The sequence below is a fragment of the Drosophila elegans genome, unplaced genomic scaffold (genome assembly GCF_018152505.1).
Source record: "Drosophila elegans isolate 14027-0461.03 unplaced genomic scaffold, ASM1815250v1 contig_183, whole genome shotgun sequence".
NCBI lineage: Eukaryota > Metazoa > Arthropoda > Insecta > Diptera > Drosophilidae > Drosophila > Drosophila elegans.
This window is the reverse complement of record NW_024545550.1, coordinates 8,648,858-8,672,445: the sequence shown is the minus strand read 5'-3', so window position 1 is coordinate 8,672,445 and position 23,588 is coordinate 8,648,858. Positions and strand designations below refer to the sequence as shown.

Genomic DNA, 23,588 nt, shown 5'->3' with positions numbered 1-23,588 from the left:
AACGAAATTATTCTCTCTGTCTCTGGAAGGTGGGCTTCTCTTTTAAAAGTGCAAAGAAACATACATACATAAAAATGGGGAAAAGATGTTACAAGAATTAAGAGGATTATTCCTTTTGCATTTGAGATCTGATTTTACTGATTTCTGTTGCTGGTTCTTTTTGCTTTTTGACTTTTCTACTCAAAAACAAAACACTCGAAAGAAACTCTTAAGATCAACAGCTGATTTTTTTCATTTTGTTTGATTTCATTTATTTATGATGTACTTTTTATACGTTTTCATACTTTGTTGTTGTTGCTCACTACATATATAGATAGATTTATACATAGTTAATTCGCTAAATTAAACAAAATTAAAGGACACGTTTCATACTCTCTCCTTGCTTCTGTGATTGAGGAATGTTTTCTGTTTTTAAGTATTTTTTTGTTTTCATTTTCATTTTTGTTTTTGTTTTGTATTTGTGTTTTTTTGTTCTTAGCTAGACTACATTTTAGAACGACTTTATTCACGTTGGTAAATATATATTTATATATTACGTTTAAAATGTACAAAACTTTACGCTTAACTTGCCAGATTTCTTGCTTTCGTTTCTCAATTTGTCATTGTCATGGATATTTTACAGGTTGCTATCATGGTTTATTGGCTAAGATATTGTGTGCTGCACCCCGCCGACGAGGTCCTGCCGCTGGAGGAGATGCTGCTGGGCATGTGCCTGTGCCTGTGCCTCCGCCTCCGCCTGCTGCTGGTGCTCCAGCTGCAGCTGGTGCATCTGCATCCCCACTTCGGGACAGGAGTGCTGGTAGAGGGACTGGTGCTGCTGGTTCAGCTGATTCAGCTGGTTCAGCTGGTGCTGCTGCGTCCAGGCAGCCGAGGGCAGCTGGTTCGGATGCTGTTAGACCGCCGGCCAAACACTGTGGATTGGAATGGCAAAAAAAAAGGTTTATAATATGAGTTAAAAGTGAAAATGGGTAAATCTTTAATAATATGTTTTTGGTATTAAAAAAGGATAGCCCCCAAAGATCAGACAGCAGTAGCAAGACATTGGTCCAACACAAACACCATAAGTTTAATTTGTATACTTAACTGCAAATTTTAAAAGTTAATATTAAAATAAAAAAAATAATAAAAAAAAATAAAAAAAAGCATCACCTAAAATTTTTTGTAATAAAAATAAGCTTACAAGATTCAAAATGAAGTAATTTCTTTGTTTGAAACTCCTATTTTGTAAGCGAAATTAATAATACTGTAAAATGCTGACATATTTAAAAGCTAAATTATATCTACCAAAATAAAAAAAAAAATAAAATGTTCAACGGCTTTGTGGTTTATTTACACAAACAATTCCGAATAAAACCTAAATTTAACTTGCGCATAAGGAGTGTGTGTGATAATTTATAACTACTTTTTTTTGGCCATAGTGAGCTGGTGGAATACGATGCATCAGCCAAACAGCTGATGCGCCGTTTACAGCCAGACTGAAAGATCAAAATCATAACAATGTGTATGTATAGTACTCACGTCACTAGTGATGGATTCGTCTCGGGCTGATACCAATACTGGGGCACATAGCCACCCATCTGGGGCGGCGGGTTGTGGTGGTGCGTCTGCGGATGTAGCGCTGCCGCGGGATGAGGTGGCTGTGGCGTCATTTGGGGCGGCGGCTTGTGGTCGATCCAGTGCGGTTTCTGGTCCCACGGCGCTTGCGTTGGCGGACTGAGGCCCGTTGGTGGGAATTCTGTGGGTAAATAGGTTGGTGATGAAGTGATTTTCTTGGGACGCTGGGTCGCTGGGCCGTTGGGCCGCTGGGCCGCTGGGCAGGCGAACTTACCAGGTGAAAGCTCGGACACGGGTGTACTCGATGGCGTTGGACTGTGTCCGGGAGGTAGATAATGTGAGGGTGAGCCGCTATTCGAGCCACCGCCGTTATTACCGCCTGCAGGGTTGACAACAAAATCGGGTAATCCATTAGTTACTGGTTTTCAATGAGACTAGCTTTCATTACCGAACTCACCGCTGTGCATTTGATTGGGACTATGCTGGCCAGGATTGGGTCCTCCGCCGCCCAAAGGCATGCCACTGTTGGTGCCTGGACCCTGGGCCGCCTTCATCATCTTTTTGTACTTGGACCGCCGGTTCTGGAACCAGATTTTCACCTGCAAGCAAAGGTTGAATGCGATTAGAGTGAGAATTGAGAATTGGCCTCTGCAAAACATTGCTAATGCAATGCGACAGCATCCTTAATCGGGGCAGAACCCCACTAACAGATTCATTTACATTTACAGCTAGTGTTGCAGATACAGCTATAGATACAGATACTAACGCTGGCAGCTTTTCAAACTGCCTTTCAATTGAAATTAAGAGTGAGCGCTTGTGAAAAGCGGCTGGCAGGAAAATGGCTCTATAAACTATGGATTTTGGCAGCGTGCGACACATATTCATGTCTTAATCGCAGCCAGCAGCCTGAGATGTGTGTTTCATCAGTTGCGAAACCCGTATTTTGAAAGCACTTGAAGTGTCGGCAGCCGAAAAGTATCTCGCAGATACTTTATACTTTCAGTTTTCATTTCGAAGCTACCCAGCTGCTGGTAGAACTAATTGTGCGCTGAGCTGTGAGCTGAGAGTTGTGAGTTGTGAGTTGTGAGCTGGCGGAGCACTTCACTTTTGAAAGCTAAATCCGAATCCGAATCTGAGTTTGTGTCTGACTCAGGCCCAGTATAAATATAGATACAAGCAGTAACAGCGCGTATCTAATGCTGCTTACGAGTATCTGCGCCTGCAATCTTGCACGTTGACTCTGCCATGGCTTCCACGTTGAGCCAACATTGTGTGTGTTGTGTATGTTATTCAGTTTTTAGTTTTTAGTTTTATGCACACGTACACTACTCGTCGGCATTATAGATACAGCTAGGCTATATGTTATAAACTTGCCCGGCCAGACGTTGCTCAAGGTCGTTCTTCGCGGTTGGCTGGATTTTTGTAGCGCCGCTCGAGAGCTCACTTTTTGTGTGTGTTTTTGGCGAATTTCACTGCCTTTTTTTTTGCCCATAAAAACAGTTGCGAGGAGCCCCGGCTTTTATGTGCATTCCACCCATCGATTTCAATTAGCCGATAGCTACCCGAGTTGACTGTCTGTCTGTCTGTCTGGTTAATCGCGCCCCAATCCCAATACCAATCCCAATCGCAATCGCAATCCATTGTCGGATCATTGACATTGGTGGCCCCAAACTACGGTAGCCGAAATCCACGAGCGACTTTTTAATTTCCATTTCATTTAAGTGCTCAATCAAGCGCGAATCGTTATGTCAGTCCGCAGATCGACTTACTTTTATATACCTTTAAGGCTACTGAAAATTCCGATCTAGCTATCTTTCGTTTTTCAAAGCAAAGGAAAAGAATGAGTAAGAAATTGTCCATTTGCACAGAGCTTTATATACATATATTTAGATGTTACGCAAGGCAGGCCAAGCGAGAAATCTGCGCTTAATGATAAAATGCTGTCGAGGTCTCAAATAAATAGTCACTCTTTTGGAAACATTTAATCAAACACTTTTCTATGTCACAGAGCTAAGCAAGTGTCAAAACTAATGGCCAGCAGCCTCTCAATTGTCAGCTTTAAAGCAACCCCATCGAATGTTGTATATGTTTTTAAATATGTATAAACAAAACGAGATAAGCGAAATATCAACTCAACAAGTTCCCCTTTTTTTCTGGCGAAGACGACGACAAAAAAGTTTGCATGAGAGTAAAAGTGTATTTCGAACAGACAGAAACACAGACTGTCAAATGTCAATCAGCCTTATGCTGTTCGAACCACTTTCGCATGGACAAATATGGCACAATAAAAAAGCGACAAGAAATTAGCATGTCACTGTGTCAACTCCACAGCGAGCATACACAACCACAACATATCGAAGCTGTCTGTGCCCGGCATTATCCTTTTAACCCACTTCGGTTCAGATGGTCGGCTGGTCAGCTGCTTGATCACTTCCGCAATGTGTCACTTGCCATATAATTTATGCAGTCAAACGCTGAATTGATGGCCAGCCAAGAGTCTGGCTCTGGAGGCAGATTACGGATGGGTTTTATGACGACAGCCAGGCGCTCCAGCTAGATCTTCTCAGACGGGAGATGGGAGATGGAAGATGGAAGCAAAAGCAAAAGCCACTTGCAGCGGGCTTTCTAATTGCGAGCACTTGCCGTTGGAGCCGATGCCAATAAAACCCAGCCACAAAGACACACCTGCGTGCCCCGGCATCTTGCATCTGGTAACTGGTAACTGGTTCCATGGGGCATTGCCAAATGTGTCCCGACTCACAACCAGCACCAGCACCAGCACAAGACTCAGGCTCTAATTCATTTGACAGTTGAGCATTTAAAACGTGGGAAAAGATAAGCCAATCCGTTGTCGATTGATTTGTGTGGGATCTCTGGGCAAAAAGGTTTTCCTATCCGCTTTTCGCGGAAACGCCATTCACGTCATCGCCGTTTTTCGTTTTTCGTAAGTACTATATTTTCCCTGATAAATCATGGCGCAACTGGCTGACCGCCCATTGCCAAGTCATAAACCAGAGGAGCAGCCCTCCTCCTGCTGACCCAACACCCAAAAACTTACGGCTTTATTAGCCAAAGCAGCTGGGCTAGATGTGCTAGTGCTAAGTAAATAGTAAATGCTGAATGGTGAATGGTGAATAGTGCATAGTGAAGACGGCTCAGACACGGATGCCTTGGCTTAATGACACCGACACCGCCCCAAAAACAGGTCATGTTGTAGAGTCCGCTGCTCTCCAGTGGGAGGTGGACTCGCACTGCCAACTGAGAGTTATGTGCTCTTTTACTGATGATTTTCAGGAATATAGACAGCTTAAAAAAATATATTAACCATCAAGCTTAAAGGGTTAACTGCGGATTTTTAAATATTAAATTTTACAAGCATTTTTTTTTGGTTGAAAATTTATTAAGTATAACTATCCTTAATCAACATTATTACAGTTTTTTGTTTTATATGATCAAATTCCCTCCAGTTTTGATTGCCACAAAACAATATTAGAAAATATATTTATATATTATTTAATATTAATTATTATTAAAATAAAGTATTTATAATATAAAGTTATTATAATATGCCGAACAAAAATATCCTATTTTTATACGCTGCAAGGATGGGTAAGCCTTAAAACAGTTTTGGGTTGATATGATAAAACCATGATTTTCTTCTGTCTACAAATATCAAACTGCAATTTAATAGGGTATCTGAGCTTCTTTCTTTTGTCGACTGGATATTGCAAATGCATTTCCAACTCGAGCCGCCAACGTTGTCTGACTAAAAAAGCAACAAAAATGTTTATGGCTTTTCCCCGCCAGCGGCAGCAACAACAAAAGGACCCACAACAGCAAGAGCAACAACAATCGGCAGCAGCAGCAGCAGCAACAACAAATGGCAAGGCATGAAATGGTCTCAGTTTTGTTGCCACAAATTTATGGCTACCAAACGGAGTTTTCCCCTCATTGTTCTCAGCTTGTTGCTTGTTATGTTCGCTGATGTTGCTGCTGCCGCTTTGGTTTTCATTCATAAATTCCATGCAACAAGATTTTAGCATTTTTGCAGCACATTTTTGGTGCGAGAAATTTCAATTTGCTGGCCAAAGCGGTTAACATGAAAAACACTTTTCGGCGGCTTCTTTTTTCGCTTTTCGCGGTGGCTTTGAATTATATCTCGCGACCGGGGGCATTGTCTTAGCCGTTGATTAATGGCCAAAAGCCGATTACCCGCTTGGCCGATTATCGATTTCCGATCGGTATTTGCAGGCGCCAAATGTGGCGGAACTCATGATTTGCTCCTAATTTGATGGCCTAAACGGGCCATTACGCATACGCCCTGTGGCCTGTGGGTCACAGCCCGTATCACTTTCGATTGATTTTGATTTTCGTCTCCGGTTCAGAGCCAGCCTTTTTTATGGCCATCAACTTTCCTTTGAGCCACAACAGCAGCAGCAGCACGCGCCAGCTGACCAAACGATCAAACGGTTTTAATCGCACTGCAATCGCCAGCAAAACGCGTGCAACTCGCGCGCGCGGCAATTTTTAATTTATGCACAAGAGAAAAATCGTAAAAAAAAGCACAGCAACCATAAACATTTAAATAGGCGATAGAGATGGAGAGGTCGAGAGAGAGACAGGGACAGGGACAGGTAAAAATCTGAGCTGCTGCGCGAAATAAAATTTTGATTTATGATCTTGTCGCTGAAGTTGTTCGTCAACAGCCGGCGACGGCAAGTAGCGTGTTTGTTGTTGTTGTTTTTAGTTTGTTGTTATTGTTGTTCGGAGCTGCTGAAGCTGCTGTACAAGTTTGTTGGCGCAACAAGTGCTTTCGGCCAGTATAACTCAACTCAACTCAATTCATTCGCCGTCGGTCGGTCAGTCAGTCATTCAGTCATTCATAAAAGTAGCAGCCGCGTGGCACTTTTGATTTTGTTGCCGTTGCTGTTGCTATTGCTGTTCACTGTGTCTTTATTTTGGTAAGCCCATGTTCATGCCTGATTTTTATCTGCGAACAGTAAAAAGCGAAAAAGTAAAAGCCAACAAAAACGCATTTAATATATATTTCTCTCTCACCGAAATGAATAGCGAATGCGCGATTGGGAGCGATTGTTGCTGCAACAACGGCGACAACAGCTATTACATGTAGAAAAAAGCATTTGTAAAGCCAATCATTTAATTGTTAAGACTCTCCTTGACTATCAAAAATAGTTAGTTGCCATGAATAAAGAAAAATATTGGCAAAAGGAGGAACTCAGGATTCACAGCTTAACTGATAATATCACCACTGGACAACAAAATTGTATTTATTTTGTTTGTTGTTTATTTTTTGAAGAGAACAAGACTTAGAATAGGGGTTTTTAACGAAACAAAATAAATATTATATTCTTTTCTTATTTTTTAATTATTTTAACACTGTTCAATGAAACGAAAAAAAAAACAACAAAGTTATACAAATTCAGAAATGTACTTGTTAAAAAAACAAAACACTGAACAATATTATCGTTTTTCTACTATTTTAATTGATGTAATATATTTCTATGGCCAAACAATTATTGTAAATAGTGATGTAACCATTTTTCAATGCTGATTTTACAAATGTGTGCATTTTTTCTGTGTGTATTGCGTGTGTTGTGCTGAAGGCAACCAGTTGGGATGGGATGGGATGGGATGGGTCCACCCCCCAACCGCAGCAGAAGATACTAAGCTGCCCCATCCTCCTTTCGGGCCACAGAGAAAAATATCAGCATATTTCTTCCACCGCTTCTTGGCTCGAACCCCCCTACCCTCCACCCCCACTATAACCCCTCTCCCCTCTACATGCTCTTTTGACTGCCATGGTTGACGGATTACGCAACTTGTCGGCCGTAGCATTTTCATTTTATTATTGTTATTATAAACTCTCCGCATTGTCGGTGGCGTTTTTCATTGTGCTTGGAAAATTTGTACATTGCATGCGATTGTTTGTTGTTATACGCTCCGCGGTAGCACCACCAACAACAACAACAACAATATGAGCTCAACAAAAAAATTTGTTTATAATTTTGAATGCAGCGAGCAGCAGCAGCAACAACAGCAACAACCATCGCCTCGAGGCAGGCAATGACTTCGAAACATATACAACAATGCCATGTCGTGGCAAAAAAATGAAAAAAAAATGAGAGAAAAAAAAAAACGCTACAAAAAGTTTTCTTTTGAAAAAGGTTTTTGTGTTTCCCGTGTGTCGGACCTGCCCTAGAGTCAAGTGTCACGCACACTCCAAGCTCCAGCCTCAACTTTCAGCTCATTAAAGTCAACGCCGCATGCTAAAGTCAGTTCAAGTTCGCTGCCTAAGTCTTTCGTTCTTGTTAGCAAGGAGAGGGCTAGAAAGAGATGCTACTACGGCGGATGGGGAAAGGGGGGGAAGGGGGCAGAGCAAACAGATATGTACCTTGGCCGTTTTGGAAGACGTGCAACCAAAGTGATTTCCAAATAAAATCGTTGCGGGCTGTTTTGGGCAACGCCTTCCCGAAAAACCAAAAAAAAAAAAAAAACGAAAACGAAAACAGTAGAAAGGAAAGCGGCAGCAACAGAGTTTCAACAAAAAACGCTGCAAGGCTTCAAGGCCAACAACGCAACAACGCCTTGAATCTTTAGCTACCCAGCTAACCAACTCTGGAGCTACAATATTGCTGCCAGCAAATGAACGCAAGTTAACACCGGCCGATGCCGATGCCGATCCAATCCGGTCCGGTACGGTACGGTCCGGTCCAGACCTCAGATGATGCGTTGCCGCCAAGCAAATTGAAAGCAAATCGATGGCCACGTTCAAAGTTGAAACACGTGGCAGCCACTTTTGACCCCACGGCAAACTTGTGAACTTGTGGCAGCTTGTTGCTGCAGCTACTGTAGTGCCGGCAAATACCTTTCCTACACCCAACAACAAAATTTGACATAGAAACTTATCTATTGTTACATGAATTTTAAGAATTATAAATTGTCTTAATAAGGTGAGCAAATAAATGAAAGTAAAACTTATGTGTCTTAAACTAAAGCTTTAGACTACAGTCTTAGACTGAATAAAAATAGTATATGGATTATATTATTTAGTATTAAATTGATAGTTCTTTATTACTATCTGTAGTTTATTTTCAGGACACACTTATTAAAACTAAACTCAGATTTTTTTTTTTGTGTAATAGTTGTCAACTCCTGCTGCATTTCAAAGTTCAGTGGGCCTCAGTGGAGCTCATTGGGCATGGGGATGCAAAGTATGCGGTCGACTGACCATTTTTGGGTCATCGCCAGTGCGCTTCTCCCCCGGGGCCAGCGCATGTTGTTCCCGATCTTTATCAATGGAGCCGGAGAAGGAGCTCGATAGAGTCACCATGAATGAAGCTCTTGTCCATCTCGGCTAGATTCATTAATTTATGCATATATAGGCAGTGGCGGTGCGTAAAAAGTGAATGAGAAAACCTGAAGGCAAAAGACAGCGGAGCTCCATCCTTCAGTTATGAGCTGCGCCGGCGGTGGAAAGCCTCTGCTTAATAAACAATAAATATGCAATTAAGTAAGGCTGCTGCTGTTCCTGCTGCTGCTGCTGGAAGAGCTGTTTATATAAGATCCATCCACGTTCTATAGCCACTCTAACAGCAATTAACTTGGACTTGGAGTGGACTGGAACGAAGCCATCGGCGGCGGCTGCTGCTAATGAGAATCGTTCAGCGACGAGTGAAACAATTTTTATAGCCATCTAGCCATACATATATATACATAAATGAAGACATTGATCTAATTTCTAACATATATAGCCATGATGTCTCAATCAGAGCATTTCACCAGCTTTCCGACGAGCTTTCGACCTGAACTCCGCTTAAAATCATTGTAATTACGTTGTCTAAGCCTGCCTTTAGTAACGGAGTTGGCTGTGATTCTGGCTAAATCGATCTAAAATTGGTGCCGCATGCCAAGTGCCAAACTTAGTCGCTGCCAAGGACAAATCAAACTAACTCAATTAGTACCTACTCTACGGTAGAGAGAGTTATGCCTGGGCTTGCCATTTCCAGACCCGGCATTCACAGAATCGATTAATGTTCAGAGACTGGCAATGAGCTGGAGCTGAATCGGGATAGGGATCTGGCTGTGGATCTGGATGGTTTGGTTTGATAGCTGACTTGATAGCTGGATGACGCTCATCCGGCCCAAAAGCGATTGCCAATCGGACTTCTTGACGCGACTAACTTGCATTGTGCAATACAGTGCTGTTGTCAAATCCGGAAACTGTTCCCATGTTCGCTGCATTGGCAGCGAATGCGAATGCGAATGCGAGCCATTGAAAGCAAAAAGCTAAAAGCAAAAAGCTAAACAACTCTGCTGATCGCTGAAAAACGCCCCAAAGCAACGTTCAAAGCGGTTCTGACTGACTGGCATGCAATGCGAATGAGAACTTTGCTGTTTTTTTTTTTTAGTTTTTTTATTTTTTGTTTTTTGATTCACCTGCAAAGCCTTGAAATTTTGTAATTCTAATTCGCCGCCGCTGAAACACTGACTCAGTTCAGCTTCAGCTTTTGTAATCCATCAGCCGCTGCAACAAAAATTATGATGGAAAAAAAAAACATCAGCAGCAGCAGCAAAAGTCGCAGCTGACGTACAAAAATTGTTCAACAATAAATCGGCGGCAGCATTTGATCAGCAATTGTCAAGGTGAGATTCTAAGCAGATACAAAAACAATGCTGGCAGCAACAACAACAACAATTGCAGTTCCAAGTAGTAGTTGCCCAAAGGGGGCGGAAAGAGGGGCGTGTACATACTATGGCATATACTATATACTATATAATATATACATATACCGCTTTTTTGAAGCCAGTCTCGCTTACTCAGTCAGTCAACTTTCTGGCCAGTCTAAAACGTTTTTTTTACAGTCACTGCAAAATGTTAGTCATGTCTTATTAAGTAGTTGTTTTTCGGCATGTAGCAAGTGACAGTATAGATAATTTGGCACTATGTGTGGTTAAGTCATTAACTTTTGGAGCAGACGGAAGGGAACTAACTGACTAACTTTTTGGCCAAGCTTGGAAGATTTCCGTACAACTGCATGTAGGGGGAAACCCTTAGACTTGTTTAATATTAATGTGATTCTTGTGAAATAAAAATAATATAATATTCAATCAAGCTAGACTTTGCACTGGACCCGAACAATAGACGTACGTAGAATGTTTTTTCGAGAGAAGTGGGGGATTCCCGTTTGGGGCTGTAGCTGAAGCTTGGGAAAGGAAACTCCCCCAGTGGCTGCACTTTCAATTGCCATAGCAGCCATCACATCAACCTCAATTAGATGGCCCAATTATAAGCATTGTCCAAGCAGCCGTGGCCACATCCATCCCATAACCAAAACGAAGTGCATTCGAAGGAAGGCATTTTCCGCACGGCTAACCAGATTCCCGAGCGAAATTAAATGAGGAGACACATTGTGAGTGAACCCTCCGCGGGGGCAGAAATCATTTTTGTGGTCAGAGTCGGAGTTAGAGTCAGATCCAGATAATGACAAACAAAACTAGGGGGAAAAACGTTAACAAAAAAGTGTGGCGGCTAATTGTGCAATTTATATAAGCGCATTCTTTTCACTGTCGTTTGTTTTTTTTAGTATTGTTTTTGTTCGGTTCGGGGCTTGTAATTTAAATATTATTCGTTGGTGTCTCTCTCACTCTCCGCTTTTTTTTTGAGTCGGCAAAATGAAATCATGGTCAACTGACTATTATTTGTCGCTTACACACAGTTTTCCTATGCATTTTCACAGCGAGATCATGATAGTGCTGGCTAAAAAAAAAAAACAACTAAACAAAACAAAAGAGTGGAAAAAAAAGAGCCAAGAGTTAACCAAGCGTTAAAAGTTTGTTGTCTCGCTATTGTTGCCGTTTTGGACTGGGGGTTGGGGGCGGAAAATCTCCAAGGAAAATTCAAGCCAAGTTGATTTCCGATCTCCCACCCTTTGAGTCTGTAGGAAAATGCCGCTTTAATTGGTGTCAGAGTACAAGGCTGGTGGATGGTCGAGCATGTTAAGACGGGGGATCAGGACACTCGATTCCGGCTAATTGGCATCGCGTTTACAAGGCCAAACAAGTGCAGAAGGGTTGCGGCTTAGTTCGATATCTGCAAATTTGAGAACCAATTAAAATATGAAACCCGCTTTGGCATCGTCTGCCCGCCACCACCCACTGGAGTTCCCAACTATCTGAACAGAAAACCATCTCCTGGCGGTGCTGAAAAACCAGTTACGCCGCTGCCTCCATGTCTTGGCAATAAAATAATAATTATTATTATTATCGCATCGGCAACGGAGAAATCTGCCAGGCAGGGGCATCCTTGGCTCCGGCTTGTTTACCTTTGCAACGCGGTGTGTCAACAAATGAGACCGTAATTAACCCTGCCCGCCTCACTCGAATTGTTGGCCAATAGTCGGCTATCTGAGATAGCCATAGTAGTATGCTCGGCACTCGAGCTATGCGCAATAGTCGTTAAACTTTATTTATTTGAATACTCTCACTTGACCAGGCCAATAACTGGCCTTCCCCTTCCCCTTCCCCTTCCCCTTCCCCTTCCCCTTCCCCTTCCCCTTCCCCTTTCCCCCTTTGCTGCTGCCATAAAGCATTTTGTAATTTCCTGAGCGTTGCGTACGATTTTGATCGAAACGCTGACGGATGGGGCAGCAACTGGAGCCAAAGACGAAGCCAGTTTGAGCATTTTGAAAGCTGGCAATATTGTGAATGAAACGCGAAACTTGCTTTCAGCACAGGGACCTCAAGCTGGGTGGAAAGGCAAATTTGGATGCCCCTGATGAGCCGATGCTAATGGCGAGAGGAAGCCGTAAATGTTGGTCAGGGAATCTGTACAGGATATCTGTGCGAAAGGCTTTAAGTTTACATTTTCGTTTTTGTGGCACGAGGATGTTATAAATGTAAGTTTTTATGAGCATTTACCACACAATCGCAATACAAAACTGTTCAAAATTGAGTGCTTTCTAGCTGGCAGCTATTTTCGTGGCTTACTCGCTGAGTAAAAGGGTGAAATGAATTCATAAATAAAATATAACAGGATGAAGGAAGCGTTTTTTATATATCCTTGATCAGTATCTATGGCCAAGTTAAACTAGCCATTTCCGTCTGTCCATGTGTTCGTCCTTATAAACTTTTAAGGCCACAAGATTGGGATTCATCATGTAGATTCTAATCAAGCCAAGTCTAAAACGCACAAATCCTGAAAGTCTGGCATGTCACTTGGAGAAATCGTAGAGGCCAGTTTTTAAGCTGTATTTGTTTATTCGGTCAATATCTATTAGTAATAAGGATAAATGTAAATTTTTGAAAATTCGCGGTAGATGGCGCCACCTAAAACTTGATTGTTTTATTTGAAATTGGTTAGCTGTGCAACGGGTATTTAATAGTTGCGTTTATTTTTTTTGTTTTCTGTATTTTGGCACAAGTCTGATGAAAGGAATCATTAGAGCTTTCAGTAAGCTGGGATCATCTTTTTTTTTTGGCACGCTTTGTGGGTCAATTTGTGTTTCGGATGGATCTCTACCTGACACAGTGAATTATGTCAACTGCAATCGAGATTGCACAAGCCGCACGTAAGCACTCATCGTAGCCATCTGCGATAGATGTCCGCTGTCCGCATGTGTCCGTTTAGCTCTTCACTGGCGTTAGATTGAGCTCTCTTCAAAATGCAAATGCGGTCAGCGGAGAAAGGCGGAGAAAGGGGGTGGGTAGGGGGCTAAGAGGAAGGGAGATGGAGAACCGCTGGTGAGAAATTGAGAAACGAGCCCATGAGCTGCGTCTCTCGCTCGTTCGTCGAGCCATGCATCATTGTTAATGGCAACTTGTTTGGATGTCGTATGTCGTGGTGTTGCTGCCGTCGTCGAATTGCTGCTGATGTTGCTGTTGCTACTACAGTCCAGTAGTGATGTAGTGCTGTAGTACCAGCATCAGCATTGATCAAACTTAATTCAAAGTTCCTGTTACGCGAGCGGCGGTGCAAAAATTTCGAAATATTGAGGCAGGGAATCGTTGTGTTGCTGCTGCTGCTGGTGGGTCCGTTGCTGCCGATGTTGCTGCATTATGCGTGCGATTAAGACGCGAGTGTGGCTGCTTAGTTACATCGTATTATGTGCCATAATTTAATTGACATTGCTCGCGTAAATCAGGCAATCACTGAACTGATATACGTTGTGTTGCTGCTGTTGTTGCTGTTGCTGCTGCTGCTGCGACGCTGACCGCAGCATAAACGAACGTGAGCTGAGCATTTAAATGCGGTCAGCCAGTTTTTCATTTTTTCTCGCTTAGCCGTTGATACTAACTAGACACTTGTATTATTTAAATCAAGTTGTGCTAGTTTTTTTCTTAATACAATAAAAACGCGCACAATTTTTTTGCCACTGCCATCTCGTCGTCTGCTGTACTGTACTGTGTCTGTATTATAGTATTTGATGTGGAAATTAATTTAATTTCGTTACAAGTATTTTGTTTGGCCTGGAATTCCAGCGAAGTATCATTTTGGGTTTCACCGCGGAGTCCATGACCTTTGGCGCAATACCAGAGCATTGGCCACGTCTCACGTTAGGGGTGGAGCAGCAGACTTATCGCAGCTCTGCAGCTCTAGACTTTTGGAGCTCTGCAGCTCTGGATCTCTGGAGAGAAGCCCCAGCCAGCGAAGGTGTGCACCGTGGGCGATGCGTCTGCATTTGCGTCTGCGTTTGCGACTGCGTCGTCATCAGACCAAGTCTGCTTTGCGTGCAGCGGAGATTCGCGAAGCCGCAACAGCAGCAGCAGCTTAAAACACACTCAGACACACCACACCACACACACACACACACACACACACACCAAACACACACTCACGCGGGCGGACTCATAAAGCAGGCGTTGTTGATTTTTGAAGACAGGCCCGAACAGAACCGCATACCCACGGAAAAAGGTTGCTTGGAAGTTCAAGGGACCAGTGAAAAATAACAAGAACCCCTTCGCAAAAGAAATACAAGCTTTTAAGCTTATAAAGTTACAAATTCGTTAAGGTACTACCTTAAACCAAGTCCAAAAGATCAATTTTAGATGGGTAGAGGCTTGTCAAAAAAATAAAAACAAACAGGAATTAGGATAATTAAAATAATCAAATATATAAGCTTAATATAATATGCTAATAATACTAAAAAATACTCAATATTCTAGAAATATTGAAGAACAAAGCATAAAATATAAATATTCGAGAAAAACAAATATTTTACACTTCTAAGGATTGTATGATAAGTTATTTATTCTCCTCTAGAATTTTCCATTTAAGTTAAAGTTAAAACTAACACTCACTTTATTATTAAGAAATACTTTTGAATTATTGTATATTTCTTTTAAATAAAGTTCAATGATTCTTTCCGTTTTAATAATAATTTTAAAATAAAGGAAAGTTAAACCAAGTTTGTTTTGCTTTGCTTTTTTTAAGAGTTATTATTTTAGTTCGTATATTTATTTTTTATATAGGTCAATAATCCATTAATTTTAATAATAATATAAGTTAAGCTAAGCTGTAAAGTATTTATTTTCCTACAGCTACTAAATAAACGTATCTACCAATATTTTTTGCTTGGCCTATTCTTCAGTTTCTTGGGTCTTTTGCTCCCACAAGCGCCGTTTTGGCAGTTCGTCTGCCAAATCCTTTGTTTTCAGCCAGCGTGGCCTCCTACAAAAATTTCGTGGCTTTTGTGGCTGTCGTTGTTGTTTTTCGCCCTTTTTATAGTAAGAGCCTCGTCGGAGGAACCAGATCAAAATGCGCCGATATGAGCTCATAAACACGCAGTTTAAAAGTATTTTTTATTATTTTATTTCATTTTTGACTTTGCAGGGGTTTTTGTTCCTTGTATTTTTTTTTTGTTTGTAGATGGGGCTGGGGCTGGGGCATAAAGATCAGAGCCGAGAAGCCTGTTGAAAAGGGGTTCGCATGGACGGACTGTACATACACTTTTGTCTGGCGCTGTCAGCTGGATTCTTGGCTTTTTGGGGGCATTGAAAATTTTTTTGGGCAATCCACTTGAGCCTCGTTCTATGTAATTATTCAATTAGTCGGGGTGCAAAAAAAGCGAGCGAGATAGGAAGCAAACAGTAGCCGAGATTTTGCTCTAATTGAAAGTTAATTATTTTCCGAATGCTTTGTATATGCTACTACAGTATAGTATACGGGCCATGTGTGTCTGGGCTGCGAGAGCTCATTAACAGTCACCGGATGCACTTTCAAATCAAGCGAACAGCAAGTGGCCAAGTGAAAGATGCAACTGGCAAACGAGTTTTTTGCTGCCGAAGACCCAGCAGCAGCAGCAAAAGTAGCAGTAGCAGCAGCAGCGGCTAAAAAATCATAATAAAATTACCATAATTATAAAAAAAAAAGCTGTAAAACAGCAAGCAGTATGCCACAGTTTTTTTTTTTTTTTTGCTCAAATATTCTTGGCTGCTTTGGCTGCTGGCCGGCAGGTGTTAGAACGGACAAGTTGCTGTCAGCTCGGCACAGACTACAAGGCTTCAAGTCTTCAAGACACAAGAACCGAATTGTATAACACGCCCCAAAAAAGAACCCAACCAACCCACCGCCCCCTGGCTGAAGGCCATTAAGCTTGGCTTAGTGTTTGTGCAACGCATAAATCTTAGGGCATTGTGCCTGAATGGTTTGTTTGCACGTCCCAAACATTGGCGTGCTCGCTATTTGGCGGACTAGCCTCTGTCCAGCTCCTGAAACTGAACTAAACTGAACGTGGCCAAATCAATAAAAAACTTCCGTTGCTCAAACGGCGAGGGCGGTTTTAATTAACACGCGGTGAACAGGGAAAAGCGAAAGCGGCCAAGACTCACTTACTACATATACTATATGTATATGCACCCCAAAGTGCAGTCATAAATTCAGGCTTTTGGCCAACTGTTTAACCCTTTAAAGGCCTGCGGCTAAGGAGAACCGAGATAGACCAAATTGATTGTGTCGCCGGGGGCGCAGGGGCGTGGCTATTTGCTTAGCTGCCTCGATTGACAGCTGCCACAGTCGCTGGAAGTTTTGGAAAATCAGGAAACAATGGGTCGGGTCGGGTCGGTCGGTCGGTCGGTCGGTCTAGGCTCTTACAAAAATGAGAATTTATTACACAGCCGCCGTGCGGCACGCCCGTTCTAGACTTGGTTCACCCTGCCCCACAGATATTCAAATATGTATCTTGATAAACAACTTGCGGTGGAGCAACACCCACGCCACCAAAACCAATACGAAGTCAGCCACAAATACACACACACACACACACTGCCGAGGGTCTTCAACTTGTTTTACAAGTTTTTCTTTACAACATTATTGTGCGGCTCTCCCTCTCGCCGTTTCGAAGCACATGAACTTTCGTGGCACACTAATTCAATTAGGAAGCCCACGCCCACTATCAATAAATTTCTCAAAACACGAGACTCGACTCAACTCGTCTCGACTCATTCACGGCTCTGTTTTCGCGAACGCTGCTGCTGGTTGCGACTCATCTGGAAAACCATTAAATAGAGCAGTGGCAACTAGACGAACTGGACATCGAGTACGAGTACGAGTACGACTATGAGTACTTGACTTGGGTGGGTGTTGCCTGTGACAATGCCGTGCCCCCTGTCGCGGGAAGCAAAAAAAAAAAAAACAAAACAACAAAAAACGTAAAACCAAACAGCAACTGAAACAGAAAAACTTTTCACAAAATTGACATTGACACACGTGGAGGAACAGCACAAAAAGAACATTACAATATTGCACATACGCCCGAGTGGCGTGTTGTCAAGTGAGAGGGTCACAGGCGTAGGAGGTTGTTCGCGTTGTTGTTGCTGTTGATGTTGATGTTGATGTGGATGTTGCTATTGTTACGTCTCTGCGGCCGTTGTCTTGGCTCGTTTGTCAGTCAACATTAGAGGCATGTCAACAATTCAATTGGGAAAATGCTAACTAACCGCGGGCGCAGCCGACAAAATGGCCCAAAGGATCCTTGCCCGCAGTTAAATATGGTGTGTGCAGTAGTGGTAGGGTAATTCCTCGCTCTTGGACACATTGCACAATGAAGATCTTAATTTGGGACTTGTTAATTTTCTTGTCCTATTGGGTATAAAATAAGGTTCCCGAACCGATATTGATATATGCTATATTTGTATTTAATTGAGTAAAAGCATGTGCTGTTTAAGTAGTTTAAAGTTTAATTTCGACATATGTATAGTTCAGCTGCGGTCAAAAGAAAAGTAGTTATTTGGCTTATCAAAATATCAATTAAAAATTGATTAAAAACAACTTTTTAAAAACTAACTCTTATTCCTACTCATTTACGGCAGTATATGGAAAAGTGAATCTTAAGAACCTCTTCTATAAATTGTAAAATGTTTTATTCTGTATAAAAAATGACATGAAAATGTTGTCAGAAAACCCTGCAATGTTTTTATTTAAGACTATACTATCTTTGTTAACATCATAACCCATGCTCAAAAAGGGGCTAGCTGAGACTTTCTCATTCACCAAAGATCTGCAACATTTCTACTTATAAATGAAGTTAAATAAATGTGTAATTTAAAACTAACTTATTTTTCTAGCTCCAATATAAGTTAATCAGGCCAAGGTGGCCAGAATTTGAGGGTTTGAACTCACCTGCGTTTGCGTTAGGCCCAGACTCGCCGCCAGCTCGGCCCGCTCGGGCAGGGCCAGGTATTGGGTGCGCTGGAAGCGGCGGTTGAGCTGCTGGAGCTGCAGCGAGCTGTAGATGGTGCGGGGCTTGCGCATCTTCTTGCCCTTGCCGTTGACGCGGAGGCCGGAGTCCTCGCATTTGTCCGAGATTGAAAAGTCTGCGGTGGAGAGGGGAAACAATGCGATGAAAGGAGCAGTCTGTAAATGGCAGGCCACTGGCCACTGGCCACTGACCAATGATGAATTTATAATCAGGCTATGGAATTATGGCCCGAATTGCCATTTGCCTTTTTTGTGTCCGCATGCACCAAATGCATATTTATGAGTGAATTCCCGTGGCAGTTGGAATGCATGAAACTGTTACATTTATGGACCTGAATTAATTGCAGCCGCATCGCTTAGAAATCGGGCAGCCAAGCTACGTACTAAACGCTCTGCCCAGATATCGATTCGTTAAGTAACTTGTAAATGTCAACGAATTAGCGTTAATTACTGAAACGAAAGTTCAAAGCACTCCACGACGGAGTTGTCCGTTCGGCCCATAAAACTATGATGATGATCGGTCGGCCACCACTCAAACTCAAGTTCAATGAGCGGCGACTGCAACTGTGTGTTGACGTTGCTAATTGTTCAAAAATAACACACGGAGCCACCAAACACAAACTAATATTAAATGCCAAATATGGTTACAGGTGTGTATCTGTATCTATATCTGTATATATATATCTGTATCTGTATCTGCCATCTGAGTGTTGGTGGTGTCGGCTTTATATATTTTTGGCGCCCGAGCAGGCAGCACGTGCTGCACACTCTTAATGACAAAATGGCAAGCCTCACTCGCTGTCACCTCGACCACCGACTGTCGACAGTGCTGTCCTGGACAGTCGCCATTTGTCCATTTCACTCGGCCATGGCCACACATTCGTCCATCAGAGAATGGTGTAATAAATTACGCCAAACGAAGGCCTAATTACTGCAACTATAATTACAAACAACTGGGCAGCCAGCTGGGATCTGGGGATTCCTTCTAACGATCAGCTGCTTTGCAGATCATCTCTGGGCCAGGTCTAAACACTGCGAGTGAGTTTCAAGAGCAAGTGCACCAAGGTTAATTGGCCCACGTTGCGTATGAGTGACGAAAGTCAAAGACAGCAAATCGAGGCTGAATAAAGCGTTGGCGTTGTCGTTGTCGTTGCCGTTGTTGTTGCTGTACTGACGTTGTTCACATCCCCCGACAATGGATAAAAAAATGAATTGCTTTTCACTCACCGAAAAGCGAAACTGCTCAACCAAAACGCATCGAAATAGCAACAAAATTGTTGAACAAAATACGAGGGACAGCCGCATTAGCAACAACAACGAATTGTCACAGTCAAGCGCGCAATTATGCCAGAGACTGGGAAAAAATGTACCAAAAAAAACAAACATAAAGAACACAAAAAGGAGAGATGTAAAAATAAATAAAATGGGAAAATTGCACCTACGTGGATGAGCAACAAAGAGACTTCCCACAGCTTCAATAGAATATTTTTGGTGGGAAGAAAAAGTATCTAAAATGTTAACAAAGTTACAAAAACAGCACAAAGTTCAAACTAACACTTTACAAACCTGAAGGAAGTAGTTTTAAAATGTCTATTTAAAACCGAAACATTATTAAAACTTGTATTTAAATTTGTTGTTTCACCAAAGGCGCGGTACAAAATTAATACGTTATGGAGACTCGACTCTCTTTAAATACCAAAGTATAGATTTAACATTACGAAATGTAACATAATATTATGAAAAATGTGAGATTAAAACAAAGCCCTAAAAAATAATTACTTTATGAAAGGCTAAATAAAAAAAAATATAATAAAACTATAAAAACAACTAAAAAGAGTTAATTTTAATAATGAGGTCTTTAACAAATAATCAATTTATTAAATTCAGAAAAGGAATTGATAGTGAAACAAAGGAATTACTTCTAAGAAAATTAAATTTTAAAATTATAGGATGTATTGATTTTTAAAACTGATTGTTAAGTATTTCTTTAACCCATTGAAACTCAATAAAAGTGAAAAACATTGAAATCGTAAGGGGTCGATGAAGATGAAGCCAAGCCTAATTGAGACAAGTCAAACTTGAAGTCAACGGGGCAAACAAAACACGCGAAAGATGACAACAATGACACTCGACGAGCGTTGAGCTCTCGAGTTGAAGTGTCGCCAAAAAAATAGACAAGGAAGCTGCCAAAAAGAGATGTTCGAGCTGCGAACAAAAGACTTGCGCAATCGAATAGCGCAGATCTCTAGATCTCTGGGGCATTATATATAGGATTAGGATTAGAATTAAGAATAGGCGTAGAACTACTTACCATCCTTGGGTGGACTGGCGCAGGGCGGGGCGTAGCTGCCCAGGTGGTAGCCGGAGTAGGAGTTCTGGTGCATGGGCGGGAACGGGTAGCCGAGGGCACTGCGCGGACTCGGAAAGCCGGAGTCCTGGCCGCCCTGCGGTCCGAAATGCTGATAGGTGCTCCGAATGCCGCCGTACCTGGAATGCCGTAAATGCAAATGGAAAATATAATCAATACGGGGGGAAAAATAGAGTACTCGGGCTGTGAATGAATCGTGACCAGAGGGGACACACAACTTTTCCTCCTTGCGTGTTTTGTCTACACTTTTCACTATACACTATTCACTATTCACTATTAAATTCAAACGTCGGGCCAGGAAAATATCACACAAGTGAGCCCAAAATGTTTCATGTTTAATGCAAAAAGCGTCGAAACGAAAACTTTTTCTCTCACAACAAAAAATTAAGGCTGGCGCAGAGGCTGGAAACTTTTGCCATGACTTCATTTACACAAAACCAGAACCAGAAACAAAAACCAAACCAAAGCCCGAACTTGATGCGGCGTTATAATATATATCAAAGAAAAATCAATACAAATGTCAGAGTTTCTCTGTTTTAGTTTCTGTTTTCGGTTTTGACTGTATAGTAGTTCCGTTTGAAGTCCCGCTCGCTTGCGGTAAATATTTTGTTAACACTTGGCGGACGAAACAGTTGAGCAAGTTCCCATGCATTATGTTTGTCTCGGATCCTAACGAATTGCATGAAATATTCAATGCTCCCTTGGCCCCTGAAACACGGAAACGGAAGCGGGCCAAGAGCGGTAGAAACCGCAACGGACAGTGGATAGCGGACAACATGGCTGGCAGTCGTTCCAGGAACGGAGAAAAGACGTGGCCAAAAGACAACTCCTGAGGGCTGGGCAGCCAAGCATTCCAAGCCCAACACGCACAAATGACAGAGCAGCTGGAAGCGGAGGGAAAAACCGCAAAAGCCGAGAATGCAATAAAATATGTATAATGAAAAATCGAATCGTGCGTTGGGAAAACAATTTGCGGCAGCAAACAGTTTGTTCGTTCGCCAAATGAACGGCAACAGTAAATAAAATTACTAAAGCCCGACTTCTACCCCTTATAATGTGACGGAACGAGTACCAGAAACAGAACCCTCCGGATCAGACGCTTTATATAGCACACGGCTCCCGGTCCGTTAAACTATACTTAATTGAATTTATTTTTGGCTTCCGTTTGCCGGCCCAGGCACCAGCATGAACATGAACTGTAAGCCGGGAAATGCAGCTAAAGTGATTTTCTTAATCAAAAATAATAACGCGAGACCCCAACACGGGATCGATCCACAAAATCGTTGTACGCGAATTGTGAGGAAGTTAATAAAGCTCCAATTTTCTAAGGGTGCTTTGAGAGAAAAAGAAAAATGTTTCATTGTGTTCTAGGCAGCACTTGTTTTTGGAAAGATTTAATTTAACATACTGTACAACTCCAATATATAAGAACCCAAATGATTTAATAAATATTTGAGACTGATTTTTTAAGTGCTTTAATGTTTCTTATTTAAGTACTTGAATTCGCTACAGAAGAATTATTGAAAGACAAAATATTTTACAAAAATATTTGGTTGTCAAAGTTTTAAAATACCACATATAACAATAATATTTGGTTGTCTAAATTTACCACAAATATTATAAACATTTTGTTTGTGTTTTTATGTTTTACCTATATTTTTTTTAACTATGTAAATGCTCCAACATTTTTAAGTGACCTAAGCTTACACTTTTTTAAAGACTTCAAGTTAATGATAAAAAGTTTAGGTGACTATAAAAAAATCTCAATTGAAGTTTTAAGCCATATATAAACAATATATTAAACTGTTTTGATATCCAATGTAAAAAGCAATTTTATTTTTTTAGTGATTAAAATTATAAGCGTCTATTAAAAAAATATAGTTCAAGTTTTCAGCCATACAAAAACTTTGTTAGATATAAAAGATTTGCTACCCAATTTAAAAACCAATTTGAATAAGAGTCTCTTTGAATCTTGAAAAAGATTGGATCTATATCATTCTTTAGATTTATTAGAGAGATTTAAATTAGAGTTTGGGGAACGCCCTGGCCACCAACTCCTTTGTTTTACATTCGGGTGTGGCGAATATACCGCCAACTTGATTGGGTTCGGATAAGTTGGTAAGACAAAAGCCTGGCAAAAATGACAGACTATATACTCCTGATTTTCCCAACTACATCCACATCATGGATCTGGGATCTGGGATATTGGACTTATGGGGCACACTCACCCGGCGGCGGCGTGCTGCTGCAGCTCCACGAAGGCGGACTTTCCGGGAATGTTGATGCCGGGCGTGACGCTGGCCGCCGTATTCCCGCCGTCCATGTACTTGGGCGTGTGGGGGGCGTCGGGGGCGTCCATGCCGGACTGGGGGGTGCTGGGGGGCCCCTCGTAGGGGCTCCCGAGGTCCGTGAAATTAAGCGTGTTGGCGCCTATCGAGGCCACTTTATCAAGAATGTTGACGGCTTTTCTGGGGGATGCGCGCACGGAAAGGAGGCTTCGCAGCGATCCGATGGCGTTGATCAGCTATAGCTATAGTTGTGTATCAATCAATGTCTTGACTTCAGTTCAGTTCGTTTATGATTTGGTTAAGAACTTTCGAGCGCGTAAATCCTTTTTAGCTGGCGCGGAGGCACTTTACTCAGCACTGGCACTCAACTTGTTTGCACTTTCTCCGCAGCCCGCTATTTCGGCTTTCTTTTATCACTTGGATTTCTGGCTGTGCATATTTTTTTGGGTAAAACACGATTTTAAATTCCGCAATATCGGATCCGAATCAGTCTGAAACAGATCAAATCAAATTGAATCACTGTCGAGGCCGCGACGGATCATTCAGCAATCGACGCTAAAACGCAAGAACGCAAGAACGCAACAGCGCAACAACAACGCAACAACGACGGAACAACGACGGCAATTCAGCGGCAACAACAGCGGCGACGACTGCCCACGAACAA

The 23,588-nt window shown here is 42.0% G+C and overlaps 1 protein-coding gene across 2 annotated transcripts; it reads right to left on the bottom strand.

Moving 5' to 3' along the window:
- Positions 1-225: 225 nt before the first annotated feature.
- Positions 226-23,588, bottom strand: LOC108144723 (homeotic protein distal-less). Of its 2 annotated transcripts, none has more exons than XM_017269818.1 (7): positions 22,865-23,588; positions 20,580-20,755; positions 18,191-18,384; positions 2,003-2,153; positions 1,829-1,933; positions 1,519-1,735; positions 226-911 (listed from the first exon to the last, which is right to left on the bottom strand). In XM_017269818.1, exons 1-7 carry the CDS (start codon positions 22,993-22,995, stop codon positions 893-895), a joined length of 993 nt encoding a protein of 330 aa, XP_017125307.1. In that variant the 5' UTR covers positions 22,996-23,588; the 3' UTR covers positions 226-892. The 2 variants fall into 2 exon arrangements, with proteins under 2 accessions (XP_017125307.1, XP_017125308.1); XM_017269819.1 differs by having other exon boundaries at positions 2,012-2,153.